The 14797-nt window shown below is 41.1% G+C and overlaps 1 protein-coding gene across 1 annotated transcript; it reads right to left on the bottom strand.

Moving 5' to 3' along the window:
• Positions 1–7924: 7924 nt before the first annotated feature.
• Positions 7925–9019, bottom strand: LOC124720312. Its single transcript, XM_047245658.1, has one exon. It carries the CDS (start codon positions 9017–9019, stop codon positions 7925–7927), a length of 1095 nt encoding a protein of 364 aa, XP_047101614.1.
• Positions 9020–14797: the final 5778 nt, after the last annotated feature.

Below are 14797 nucleotides of genomic sequence, written 5' to 3' on the forward strand. Positions count from 1 at the left end.
ATTTTGAGTGGGTTAACTTTGTGGGAATTTCCTGTTCTCGCTAATCTGTGGCGCGGTATGTCTAAATTACCGTTCGCCCTGGTGTTGTGTTCGTGTATTTCCTTTCTGGCAATAAATTCTGAAATTTTATTTTTAATATAGAGTACACACGCATAGATGTATAAATTTATAATAGTAAGTATTCTGAGTCTGGAGAAAAGAGGACGACAGTGCTCCCTATGACCTCTTTTACATATTATACGTATGACTTTTTTTTGTAATTTCAATACGTTTTTGATGTGAGGGGAGTGCCCCCATATAATAAGACCATATGAAATATGTGACTGGAATAGCCCAAAGTATGTCACCCTGAGGTACTCCAAGCTCACTACCTCCCTTAGTTTCAAGAGAAGATATGCCACCCGAGATATTTTTTCACACACATGATTGACATGTTCCTCCCAATATAGTTTTGAGTCAATGTGAATACCTAAGAGTTTTACTGAGTTATTGCCTACTTCATTTGATGCTCCCATTAAAAGTTGTTGCGTTTTGTCAGGGTTGCATAGGAGCTTATTGGCTGCAAACCAGTCCAGGGCCTTATCTAGTGTTTCTTTTGTTAGGTTATTCAGATCTGAAATGTTCTGATGTGTGGTAAGTAGTGTTGTATCGTCAGCATAACACACAACAGGGTGAGTTATATTTTTAGGTAAATCATTAATAGTGACAATGAAGAAGAAGGGTCCAAGGATAGACCCTTGTGGTACACCTGTGCTGATTTCCATGATGGAAGAATTTAAATTTCTGACTGAAACGAATTGTTTTCGGTTACTTAAATAAGAATTTATCACAGATAAAGTGCTCCCTCTCACCCCATAAAACTCTAGTTTCCCCAGTAGTATGTCAACAGGAATGCAATCGAAAGCTTTGCTTAGGTCACATAATACCAGTGATACCATGTTATTATTTTCAAAAGCTGTTAAGGTTTGGTCAATGATTTCCAAGATGGCCCCTGTTGTGTTCTTTCCCTTTCGAAAGCCAAACTGATTGTTACATAGGATATTGTGTTTTTCAAAGAAGTTGCTTATTTGTGGGTGTATCAGCGCCTCAAATACCTTTGAGAATATTGGAACAATGGAGACTGGTCTGTAGCTTTGGGGGAGATGTTTGTCTCCTTTTTTAAAAACTGGGACAACTTTTGATACCTTGAGTGCATCCGGAGAAACTCCAAATTCTACACATTTATTAAAAATATAAGCTAATGGTTTGGCGATTTAGTGTATTGTCTTTTTAATTGTGTTATTTGATAACCAATAACAGTCCATACATTTAGAACCTCAAAATTTGGATACAGCTTTTATAACGTCAGCAGGTGTGACAGCCCTCCATTGAAATGCCAGGTTAACAGGCAGTGGTGTTCCAACAAGGTTCATTGCAGATGAATTTGTTGCTTTGATACTGTTACTTATTTCTTTAACTGAGTTTAAAAAGTACTCGTTTAATTCTTCAGGATCAAGCAGAGCTGTTTCTGTTTGTTTCGGTGTATTCTCTTGTTTTATTATTTGCCAGGTTGCCTTGCATTTATTGGGAGCTCTTTCTATATAGTTCTCCACTGCTTGCTTTTTTGCCAGAAGTAGTTTAGCTTTATAGTATTTTTTGCATTTCAGATATGACCTATGAATGTTCACACTCTGTTCTGCCCCTTGGTCAGAGGCTTGTTTATGCATCTGGTACAGCATATGCAAGTTTCCTCTAATTTCTACTAGCTCTTGTGTGAACCAGTTCAGACTTTTCTTTTTCATTTCATTTGGATATCTAATTTTTTTTTACTGGTGAGCAAGAATACCATAAATCTGTGTACTTTTTAAAGAAGTTACCAAAGCTAATTTCAGCTTCCCTTTTTCCAGATTGACAATTATATATAAAGTCCCAATCTGCACTTCCTAATCTATCAACAAACATATTTATGTACTCTTCCTTCTGTCTTCGTACCACAACTACTTTAGATTCTTAAGTTTTAACTGGCTGCCTCTTACAGAGGGTAAGGAGTAGTGGCTCATGATCTGCAAGTCCACTTCCTGCAAGCCTAACTGGAGCTGTTAATCCTGCATAGTGTCCAGGAAGAAGCCATTATAGGGTGACAATTATTGGACTATATGAGAATATGTAAATTACTTACAAACTACAGCATGCACATACATTTTTTCAACATGTGAACATCACTACAGATATTCGGATTTAGGTTATGACATCATTGGCGATGGTGTGGTGCAGACGAGTAGCGAAATTCTGCATGACCTGCTAAAGTGTCACAACATCGATGCTGTTGATGATCTCCTCAATGGCTGTTTTCAGCTCAGCAATGGTTTTGAGGTTATTGCTGGACACCTTGTCTTGAACATAGCCCCACAAAAGGAGTCACATGTGTTCACATCCAGAGAATGTGGGGTCCCCAGAGTGCTCCCCCAGAACATCAAACACTGATGCTTCGATGGGATCAAGCTCCGTCTTGCATGAACCACATCTTGTCGAAATCAAGTTGGCTTTGGATAACAAGGATGAAATCATTTTCCATAACTTTCATGTACCATTTGATAGTCATCATGCCATCAAGGAATATTGCACCGACTATTCCTTGACTGGACATTGCACATCACACAGTCACCCATTGAGGGTGAAGAGACTTCTTGACCGTGAAATGTGGATCCTCGGTCCTCCAAATGCGCCAGTTTTGCTTATTGACGAACCCATCAAAATGAGAGTGGGCTTTGTCCTTAAACTAAACCATATTCACATCAAAGTCCTGTTCGTCAATTCTGTAGTCAACAGGGCGAAACACCACCGCTTTTCCATGGCCCTGTAGCTTAATGGCTGATGGGTTTGAATTTTGTATGGGAAGAGACGAAGGTCTTCAACAACAATTTTTCACAGTGTCTTCCCGCTGATTCTCACCTATTGTGCAGTTTGTCTGATCGATTTCCTGGGGCTGGTTTGAAACACAGCGCCTGTCTTCTCGATGTTTTCAGGCGTTTTCACCCTTTTTGGACAACCGACATTGCCGACACTGTCATCACGAACACTACCCGTTCTCTCAAACTTGAGAATCAAATTTTTGATTGCTAACACACTTGGACCAATTGCCTTCAGTTTGAACCCGGTTGCAAACTTCTGAGTCGCAGTTGGGCTGTTATTGTTCGCTTCACAAGTGCAATACCCTCAGACACACTGCACTGTGACATTTTCATGTGCAAATGGCTGGCAACAACAAGGCCCATGCACACGAGCATACCAATTCCCATTATATGTCGCGGCTAATCGTACAGTCCTAATGCAAACCATTCAGAACTTATGACGATTTTATTTCGTATAATTCAATAATTGTCACTCTGTACTTCACTGTGAGTACTGTCTGTAGATGCTTGCAGGATGCAAATATGTACAGGCGTTGAGCGGAATAATGCAAACACGCAGAAAAGCCTCAGTTTTTAAAAGTCAATTCATTGTATATCTCAGTAGGAGATTTATAAGAATTTATTTGTTCTTCTTAAAAAGCTATTCTAGTTTCGAAAGAGATCTTGGAAGAGGGTAACAAGCCTTACTATCTACAATGGCTCGATGATATCCAAATACATCGATTTTAGAGACTAAGGAAGATATATTATTTCATGTGCACAGAAACAAGTTTTCTGTATGCCTGTCTAAGTGAGTAGTGGCATCATCTTGGATAATGCAGACAGTACTAGAGACAATTCCTGTGATAGTGAATATGGTTGTCTAAAATACTTCTGTAAACCTTACCTGTTATATTTCCATTCAGCGTGATCATATGAACAACTGAAATCACAATATGACCCTTCAAACTGTTAAAGTTAGCCAAGCTTCAGTGTTTCAGGAAGGCAGCCAGAGACATTTGTTTTTCCTGTTGTGCTTTAGGAACAAGTAAGCCTATGTCTTATTTTAGAGAAAAATGTAAAGTTATGCAACATTATACTCTTCATTATTTGATAGCCCTCTTCCATGTACGTTTTTTTCGTCAGCTCACTGTTTCCATAGATACTGTGTTAAGATTGTCAGTCTCTATCTTGGAATTCTGTTCTAGGTCCTTCTGTCTCTAAATTTAGTTTTTATTCATCTACTGTCTTCAGCTTTCAAGGTTTCCTAGTACAATCTGTATGTTATCGTCACACTAGATATAGTACATCTGAATACATGTCCGACCCTGGTAGCTGAGTGGTATAGCTCAGCGTTCTGTTCTAGGTCCTTCTGTCTCTAAATTTAGTTTTTATTCATCTACTGTCTTCAGCTTTCAGGGTTTCCTAGTACAATCTGTATGCTATCGTCACACTAGATATAGTACATCTGGATACATGTCCGCCCCTGATAGCTGAGTGGTATAGCTCAGCGTGCTCGGTCAGAGAGCTGTTTGGCCTCTGTAATAAAAAACTGAGTGGAAGGATCAACAAACGAACTTGAATGGATGTAATGTGACGTCCACAACATCCAAATACATCCATCAACAACGAACAAAATGAGAGGGGGGGGGGGGGGAGTGGTCACCGCGACAGACTGTCAATCCTAAGGGCTCGAGTTCGATTCCCGGCTGGGTCGGAGATTTTCTCCGCTCAAGGACTGGGCGTTGTGTTGTCCTAATCATAATCATTTCATCCCCACCGACGCACAAGTCGCCGAAGTGGCGTCAAATCGAAAGACTTGCACCAGACGAGCGGTCTACCCGACGGGAGGCCCTCGTCACATGATATTATTATTATATTATCTGAATACATACCACTAGTAGATTTACAACTGTTGTTTAGAATGCACCAGTTAAGTGGGATCCTCTCTGGAAAGTCCGACCTCAAGGCAGATCAACATTATGGCGATTGTAGGTCTACTTATGTATCAGAACACTTACAGAGATTGCTGATATTTGTTTTATGGGCGTAAGACTGTGGTCCAAGGCGTAATTCTCTGCCTAACATTTCGTCTTGCATGCTGGACACACCGTCAGAGAAAGCAGCTAAGCATGTCGAACTGTTATGTATCTACGTGACGGACGGTCTGTGACGCATCAGACCACTGCCTAAGATCGTGGAGTCGTGGGAAACTGAATGGTTGCAGGTGACAGACAACAAACTGCGGTCGCTCAAATCGACCACAAAGGCATGGCGGACTTCACGTCAGCTTCGTCACTGGAAGGAGGTTTTGCTTACCAGACTGTGCATCGGACATAGCCCTTTTAACACATGGCTTCCTTCTCCGACAGGAGGAACTACAACTCTGTGAACTTTGTGACGTGGCGCTTTCAGTTCAGCATATTATAGCTATATGTGTCCTGTATACTGATGTTAGGGCAGCCCTCAGTCTCGCTGGAGATCTGCCCACCATCCTCGCAGATGCCGATTCCAGTGTTGCAAGGGTGGTGAAATTTTGTGAACTCACTGGACTCACCCCTAAATTGGTGGGAAAGGGCGGCAGGCTGTAATACATTACACACCTGTAATACATTATACACTGCTCCGCATGTGGGGACAGCCTTCGTCCCCATCCATTAGATTTGCATGCTGACTATTCGTCAGGTCGCTGATGACCATGATGTCGAGCGAACCCTCAACCCAAATCATCATTATCATCGTGGTGTCGCACCGAGATGTCCTGTGGAGATTGCAGTGTGAATGAGTTCGTGCTGTTTGTTTTATTTAACACTAAGACCGACAATTTGTCTAATTTCAATCCTCATTCTTTTCTATTAAAATTGTTTTTGTGGTTTTGAACTTATGTAGCCTCTCTGTACATTCTAGCGTAGTAAACATGAGAATTTCGGGCTTGCTAAAACCACGGTTTTAGAGAAACGAATTTGGTGGTTAGTACTGACCAAGAAATACTGTCATACCAGCAATTGATGTAGCACAGGAGCAGTAGTCAGTAAGTACGGTTGGATGCTCGAGACTTTTGGTTGTACATATTGATGAAAACTTGAACTGGTAGAAGCATATTACTGAGCTTCTCAAACAGTTAAGTTCAGCTACTTTTGTTCTTCGCATAATTGCTAATCTTGGCAACAAATATCTCAATCTCCTGACGTATTTTGCATATTTACGCACAGTAATTCGTACGGAATAATTTTCTGGGGTGACTCCTCACTCGGAAAGTAATGATTGCGTAAAAATGAGCAGTAAGAGTAATATGTGGTGTTCATCCACGGACGTTATGTAAACACCTCTTTAAGGAACTAGGCATATTAACTGCACCATCATAATACATGTTTTCACGAATTAAATTCATCATAAATAATCCATCACAGTTCGAAAAGAACAGTGATGTACATACCTACAATACTAGAAGGAAAAATGACCTTTGTTGCCCATTGTTAAATCTGTCAGTGAACGAGAGAGGGCTTCAGAATGTAGCGATAGAAGTTTTTGATTATTTTCCCAGTAACGCATAGTGTCTGACAGGCAGCGAAGTAAGGTTTAAATCCAATTTAAAATCATTTCTGCTGGACAAATCCTTCTATTCCATTGACGAATGTCTACTTAAAAACCGGTAAATTGCCAGTATTTTTTTTAAAACTTGTTTTTAAGTGTAGCTGTATGAGTAGGAATAAAATGATAATGTATTCATTAATGTTAACACTTATCATGTATACATATCCAGTAACCTGACTTATTCCATATCATTTCGATAAAAGAACAGTTCAAATGATCTATGGAATATGTAACTAAGTACTTTGCTGGTGTGATCTATGACTGTTTCTACAAATGGAAGGAAAACTTTCCCATAAGTTGGTTATTTTTCATTAGAAGCTATAGACTTTTTAGGATGCGGTGCCCTATTTAACTCTCTGTCAGAGAAGCCATCTCTTTTAGCCCGGCCACATCAATGTTTTGACCATTCCTCTTTCCTGCCTCGGATGGAATTTCCGTGTGGGTATCTATCTGTTTGAGTGGGCTTTCTGTAGACTTTATGAGGGTTTCTTCTTTGCCATCTGTAGGGCAGCTTCTTCACTTGCACTGAGTGAGTTCCGCCTAGCCACTCTATCAGTTTGCTCATAGATTTGTAGTTCTATTGAAAATATGTTAATATGAGTAATTGTTAAAAGATATGTTCCATATTACTTTCCGAAAACACTTTCAACTGTGAGAATAACTCACGAAGAAGTGATACAACATCAAATCTGGCTATAGTATCACCTGGATTCAGCCTGAAGAATTTTAATTTTTCGTTAAATGACCGGAATCTTTAATACAAGCGTCAGTGTTTCTTATAAACGGCTGTAGGACAGCGGCTAGGTTTTGGCAATCCCACAGGTCAGACAATCAAGTGGCGCTAAGTGAGCTTTCATTTCACCTTTCGTTAAGTTACCACTAGGTAGTTTGCTCCTAAGGAATATCTTGCTTGATTCTATGTGCAAATCTTTTGCAGCTTGTTCAGGTAGAAAACGGATTCCAGCTTCGAAATTAGCAAGAATATCTTGCAGAAAGTGCAACCATATATTTTCTTCCTTTAGCAAGCATGTCTATTTCATTCTTGGACAGAACTCTGTCAGACTTAAATAACGGCATGACTCATATCTGAAGGTGGGAAAGTTACTGTCTCCTCTTGCAGCCTATCGAATTTTTCTTTCTGTCTATTAACTGATATTCCAGAACCTTGTACTTCCATGGTTGGGTTATGTCTGTAGTTTTATAGATGTATTCTCATAAAACAACCAAACATGTTAGACTGTGAAACAACTATCAGTTATGCGAATATCGACCATGAATGCCTGCATTCTCTGATTCAGAGATGGTAAAACATAGCAGAAGGTAACATTAGTGTGTTGCATGTATTTCGTAAAACGAGATTCAGGAATAATGTGTATATACTGCGGACTACATTTATTTCTTTTGGTTTTTTCACACAGAAAACTACAAGATAAACTGTGATAGGTAATGAAACTGAAGTACTACAACGAGAAAAGAATGACAACATAGGTGGTGAGAGCTGACACAAAGGTCGTCAGCAGCCGGAAGTCCAGCGTGGCGACTCCAAAGATGCTAAACCTGGGGCTGCGGCGCTGCACTTGGAGGTCAAAGAGCTTCAGCTCGGCTTCGGGTCTGCTGCCTGATGGTGTTTGCAGCAGCACATGGAATACGGCAGTAGATGTGTCTTCCAACTGCCGAATCGTCATGTGGGCTGGGAGCAGCACGAGCAGGAACTGCGTGACTTGCACGAAGTGGGCACCCCACGTGTGTTCCGTTGTCTGGAAATTATCCCCGTATTTCAGGCGCTTGCACGTAAGGAAAACGGTGCACACCGATTCCATAAACAGTGTAGGCAGCAACAGTGCCAAGAACACCTTGTGCGCCAAAAATATTTCGTCTGAGAGGCTGCAGAGTGCCTCGAATCCTCGCCTGAGGGATCTTATACATTGGCAGAAGTGAACCTCATCAACATCATTAGCCACTTGACTGAGAACGCTAAAACACTCTCTCTTAGAGCTGCCTTCAGTGAGTCTTTTCCTGCCATACTGCTGCATACTCATACTGAACAAGCCATTGTTGAGTGTAATTATTCTCTGTCTTGCCATCAACAGCAAAAAATAAAATTTGAAGAGATTTCCTGATGTTACCAATGTGTTCACTATGTAGGCCAGCACCAATTGCAATGTATTCACAGATTTCATTTTTATGGCAATGATAACAAGTTGCATGCTTGAGACAGTGATATTGATAAGTGGTCCCACAATCCACCCAATGTTCATTCTGTCAACAGCACCAATCTGAGATTGTGAAAACTCCCGATCACAGTTGCCAAGTAGAAGGACCATTTTCCTGTATCTGGAAGTATTGACTAACATTTCTAATAATACTACAATGATGTTGATGAATAAGAATACGAACGAAGAGATTGCATTTAAGTACACAGCAGCTGGAAGACCATGCATATGGACTCCCATCCAGGTTAGCACTAATGGAACTAGTGTGCTCACAAGGCATATGAAGATGGCCAGGGCATAAACAATATCTGTTGCCTTCATGTCCAGCTTGACGTTCTCCATGTCTATGCTGAAGGGCACTAGTCCTACTGCCTTACAGAACAGATGAAGGCGTCTCACTTCTCTCAGAATCTTCTGTCTCCTGGATATTTCTGCCATCTCCTCGTTGATTTTCGATCGGAAGATCTGAAAATGAAACAGAGAACTACTTAGCAATGTCCAGGAGCATCTCAGATGTACTGGACAATTGACAGGGAAGTATGAACGATGTAAGTAAGTACCTTGCAAATGGACAGCAGTGTGTGTAAGTTAGGAATATCTGTGGAGAGAACTTAAGATGTGCAGAACGAAATTTTTGTCGCCAACATACACTAACATCAAATGTCAAGTAACCGTGGTGGGATGTAAGGTTTGTTCATAAACGCAGTGTACATTGTGAATGTCATTACATCGCCAGTACAGTCAAAGGTACAATGTACTTGGATCATGCGTTTCATAGGCAGCCTAAAAATTTGCATTTTAATCTAGAATGAAATTGACTTAAAGCCATAAAGAGGTTTGTCATAAGTGTCACAGTTCATGTGTCGATCTTTTGTAATAGAAAAAGAACAGTTAGCCACAGTACTGCACTTTATTGTATTGATTTCAAATGGCTTTCTAGTACACCAAAATGAAAGTGTGCCGAAAAACTTCGAATTTCAAGTAATGAAATGTAGCAGTTTGGCACTCTTTGCAATTATTTACATCTTAATGTTGCAATTATTTACATCTTAATGTAGTACACTCTTCAGAAAACCAACATACTAACTGAACGTATTCAAGCACCATGACTCAGAATCTTTATGACTACAGCAAAATAACATTTGGAAAAGAGAATAACACGTCAGAAATGACCTATACTGTCATATATACTATCTGATCAAAAGTATCCAGACATCGATTGGTGGCTATTAATATGGAGTGTGTCCCTTTCTGACTTTATTTCAGCTTGAATTCTGCTGCAAACATTATTGAGTGAGGTGTCTGAATGTCTGCAGAGGAATGGTAGTCCATTCTTTCTCAAGAGCGGAAACCAGAGAAGGTAGTGATGTTGGGTGCTGGGGTCAGGAGCAAAGTTGATGTTCAAACCCATACCAACAGTGTTCCATTTGGTTCAGTTACGGACTCTCAGCATGTCAGTCCGTTTTAGCAATGTTATTGTTCACATAACATTGCTTCACAGATGCTGATTTATGACAGGATTTGTAGTCATGTTCATACAACCATCATCTCCAATCTATTCCTCTGTTGTATTCTGTACACAATGTTGTAAAATGTATTCCTATTCTTCCAAATTTATCATTTTATTAAGCAAATTTAGGGGACCACACTCTAACACCAGTCTTCCCGCGCCCGAGTTCCCGGGTTCAATTCCCGGTGGGATCAGGGATTTTCTCTCCCTCGTGATGACTGGGTGTTGTGTGATGTCTTTAGGTTACCAGAATGAGATTTTCACTCTGCAGCGGAGTGTGCGCTGATATGAAACTTCCTGGCAGATTAAAACTGTGTGCCCGACCGAGACTCGAACTCAGGACCTTTGCCTTTCGCGGGCAAGTGCTCTACCAACTGAGCTACCTTCCAAACTTTACAGAAGCTCTCCCAGGAGAGCTTCTGTAAAGTTTGGAAGGTAGGAGACGAGGTACTGGCAGAAGTAAAGCTGTGAGTACCGGGCGTGAGTCGTGCTTCGGTAGCTCAGGTGGTAGAGCACTTGCCTGCGAAAGGCAAAGGTCCCGAGTTCGAGTCTCGGTTGGGCACACAGTTTTAATCTGCCAGGAAGTTTCATATCAGCGCACACTCCGCTGCAGAGTGAAAATCTCATTCTGGAAACATCCCCCAGGCTGTGGCTAAGCCATGTCTCCACAATATCCTTAGGTTAGTTAGGTTTAAGTAGTTCTAAGTTCTAGGGGACTGATGACCATAGATGTTAAGTCCCATAGTGCTCAGAGCCATTTGAACCATTTTCTAACACCAGTCTCTACCTACTTCCCTGTTGGCATCATGCATGATGGCAGGTAACGTCAGTAGTAGGATAAAGCTGACACAAGGACATTTTGTTAGTGTGGGCTGCCTACACCAGAGCCCAGCATTCATTCAGGGGCAAATGTATTGTTCTCTTTTGATTGACAGGTCTTTAACCTAATGTTTTGCCAAGTGGATTATGACCCCTGTGGATAACCCAACCTTCTGAGAAACCTCCCCCCACCCTTCCCTCCCCCTCATCCTTCCAACTTCTCTGGAACCTCCAAACCATCCCTCCTACTCGCCAATACCGGTACACTTTCAGGCCTGAGTTATTCGAATATTCAGGCCTGAGTTATTCGAATAGACCCATTCTATCAATTTGATTGACCAACTAATTAAATTGATCAATTAATTAACCCATCCCCCTCTGGTAAATCCCCAGCATTCCCCTCCCCCACTTCCTCCTCCCCTCCCACCTAGAAATTGGCGTCTCTGTACTTGAGGGGAAGGATCTCAAGACAGGAAATTCAATTACATAACAGAGGGTATATTATTTATTTATAAAAAAAATTCAATTTGCAAGCTGGAGCTCTCTTGATCATCGTTATCTGGCGTTCAGAAAGATGCAGGTCTTGTAAAATACATCGAAAAGAAATAATTAAATCGATCGTTATTTTAATTTGATCATGCAAGGAATACCATTGACAAATCTTATGAGACATTAAATTCTATCCTCATAATAGCTCAAAAACACGTTTACAAAGACCCATGGTCTAGGGGTAGTGTCTTTGATTAATAATCAAAACGTCTTCGGTTCCGGGTTCGATCCCCGCCACTGCCTAAATTTTGATAAATAATCAACATTGGCGGCCGAAGACCTCATAAGAAGTCAGCCTCATTCTGACAACAGCCTTGTCAAAGAGGGCGGAGGAGCGGATAGAGGTTCAGGGCACTCTCTTGTCCTAGGGGTGGGAAATTGCCCCTAAAGGCGGAAGAATCAGCAATGATCAACGACATGAGGATGCAGAAGGCAATGGAAACCACTGCATTAAAGACACGTAACGTGTATCCACAGGACATGTGGCCTGTAATTGAAGAAGTGTCATTATGATCTCTCCATTGGCAAAAGGTTCCGGAATAGTCCCCCATTCGGATCTCCGGGAGGGGACTGCCAAGGGGGAGGTTACCATGAGAAAAAGATTGAATAATCAACGAAAGGATAACGTTCTACGAGTCGGGGCGTGGAATGTCAGAAGCTTGAACGTGGTAGGGAAACTAGAAAATCTGAAAAGGGAAATGCAAAGGCTCAATCTAGATATAGTAGGGGTCAGTGAAGTGAAGTGGAAGGAAGACAAGGATTTCTGGACAGATGAGTATCGGGTAATATCAACAGCAGCAGAAAATGGTATAACAGGTGTAGGATTCGTTATGAATAGGAAGGTAGGGCAGAGGGTGTGTTACTGGGGACAGCTCAATGATCGGGTTGTTCTAATCAGAATCGATAGCAGACCAACACCGACAACGGTAGTTCAGGTATGCATGCCGACGTCGCAAGCTGAAGATGAACAGATAGAGAAAGTGTATGAGGATATTGAAAGGGTAATGCAGTATGTAAAGGGGGACGAAAATCTAATAGTCATGGGTGACTGGAATGCAGTTGTAGGGGAAGGAGTAGAAGAAAAGGTTACAGGAGAATATGGGCTTGGGACAAGGAATGAAAGAGGAGAAAGACTAATTGAGTTCTGTAACCAATTTCAGCTAGTAATAGCGAATACCCTGTTCAAGAATCACAAGAGGAGGAGGTATACTTGGAAAAGGCCGGGAGATACAGGAAGATTTCAATTAGATTACATCATGGTCAGACAGAGATTCGGAAATCAGATACTGGATTGTAAGGCGTACCCAGGAGCAGATATAGACTCAGATCACAATATAGTAGTGATGAAGAGTAGGATGAAGTTCAAGACATTAGTCAGAAAGAATCAATACGCAAAGAAGTGGGATACGGAAGTACTAAGGAATGACGAGATACGTTTCAAGTTCTCTAACGCTATAGATACAGCTATAGGGAATAGCGCAGTAGGCAGTACAGTTGAAGAGGAATGGGACATCTCTAGAAAGGGCCATCACAGAAGTTGGGAAGGAAAACATAGGTACAAAGAAGGCAGCTGCGAAGAAACCATGGGTGACAGAAGAAATACTTCAGTTGATTGATGAAAGGAGGAAGTACAAACATGTTCCGGGAAAATCAGGAATACAGAAATACAAGTCGCTGAGGAATGAAATAAATAGGAAGTGCAGGGAAGCTAAGACGAAATGGCTGCAGGAAAAATGTGAAGACATCGAAAAAGATATGATTGTCAGAAGGACAGACTCAGCATACAGGAAAGTCAAAACAACCTTTGGTGACATTAAAAGCAACAGTGGTAACATTAAGAGTGCAACGGGAATTCCACTGTTAAATGCAGAGGAGAGAGCAGATAGGTGGAAAGAATACATTGAAAGCCTCTATGAGGGTGAAGATTTGTCTGATGTGATAGAAGAAGAAACAGGAGTCGATTTAGAAGAGATAGGGGATCCAGTATTAGAATCGGAATTTAAAAGAGCTTTGGAGGACTTACGGTCAAATAAGGCAGAAGGGATAGATAACATTCCATCAGAATTTCTAAAATCATTGGGGGAAGTGGCAACAAAACGACTATTCACGTTGGTGTGTAGAATATATGAGTCTGGCGACATACCATCGGACTTTCAGAAAAGCATCATCCACACAATTCCGAAGACGGCAAGAGCTGACAAGTGCGAGAATTATCGCACAATCAGCTTAACAGCCCATGCATCGAAGCTGCTTACAAGAATAATATACAGAAGAATGGAAAAGAAAATAGAGAATTCACTAGGTGACGATCAGTTTGGCTTTAGGAAAAGTAAAGGGACGAGAGAGGCAATTCTGACGTTACGGCTAATAATGGAAGCAAGGCTAAAGAAAAATCAAGACACTTTCATAGGATTTGTCGACCTCGAAAAAGCGTTCGACAATATAAAATGGTGCAAGCTGTTCGAGATTCTGAAAAAAGTAGGGGTAAGCTATAGGGAGAGACGAGTCATATACAATATGTACAACAACCAAGAGGGAATAATAAGAGTGGACGATCAAGAACGAAGTACTCGTATTAAGAAGGGTGTAAGACAAGGCTGTAGCCTTTGGCCCCTACTCTTCAATCTGTACATCGAGGAAGCAATGATGGAAATAAAAGAAAGGTTCAGGAGTGGAATTAAAATACAAGGTGAAAGGATATCAATGATACGATTCGCTGATGACATTGCTATCCTGAGTGAAAGTGAAGAAGAATTAAATGATCTGCTGAACGGAATGAACAGTCTAATGAGTACACAGTATGGTTTGAGAGTAAATCGGAGAAAGACGAAGGTAATGAGAAGTAGTAGAAATGAGAACAGCGAGAAACTTAACATCAGGATTGATGGTCACGAAGTCAATGAAGTTATGGAATTCTGCTACCTAGGCAGTAAAATAACCAATGACGGACGGAGCAAGGAGGACATCAAAAGCAGACTCGCTATGGCAAAAAAGGCATTTCTGGCCAAAAGAAGTCAACTAATATCAAATACCGGCCTTAATTTGAGGAAGAAATTTCTGAGGATGTACGTCTGGAGTACAGCATTGCATGGTAGTGAAACATGGACTGTGGGAAAACCGGAACAGAAGAGAATCGAAGCATTTGAGATGTGGTGCTATAGACGAATGTTGAAAATTAGGTGGACTGATAAGGTAAAGAATGAGGAGGTTCTACGCAGAATCGGAGAGGAAAGGAATATGTG

This window comes from Schistocerca piceifrons, chromosome 1 (genome assembly GCF_021461385.2).
Source record: "Schistocerca piceifrons isolate TAMUIC-IGC-003096 chromosome 1, iqSchPice1.1, whole genome shotgun sequence".
In the NCBI taxonomy this organism is placed as follows: domain Eukaryota; kingdom Metazoa; phylum Arthropoda; class Insecta; order Orthoptera; family Acrididae; genus Schistocerca; species Schistocerca piceifrons.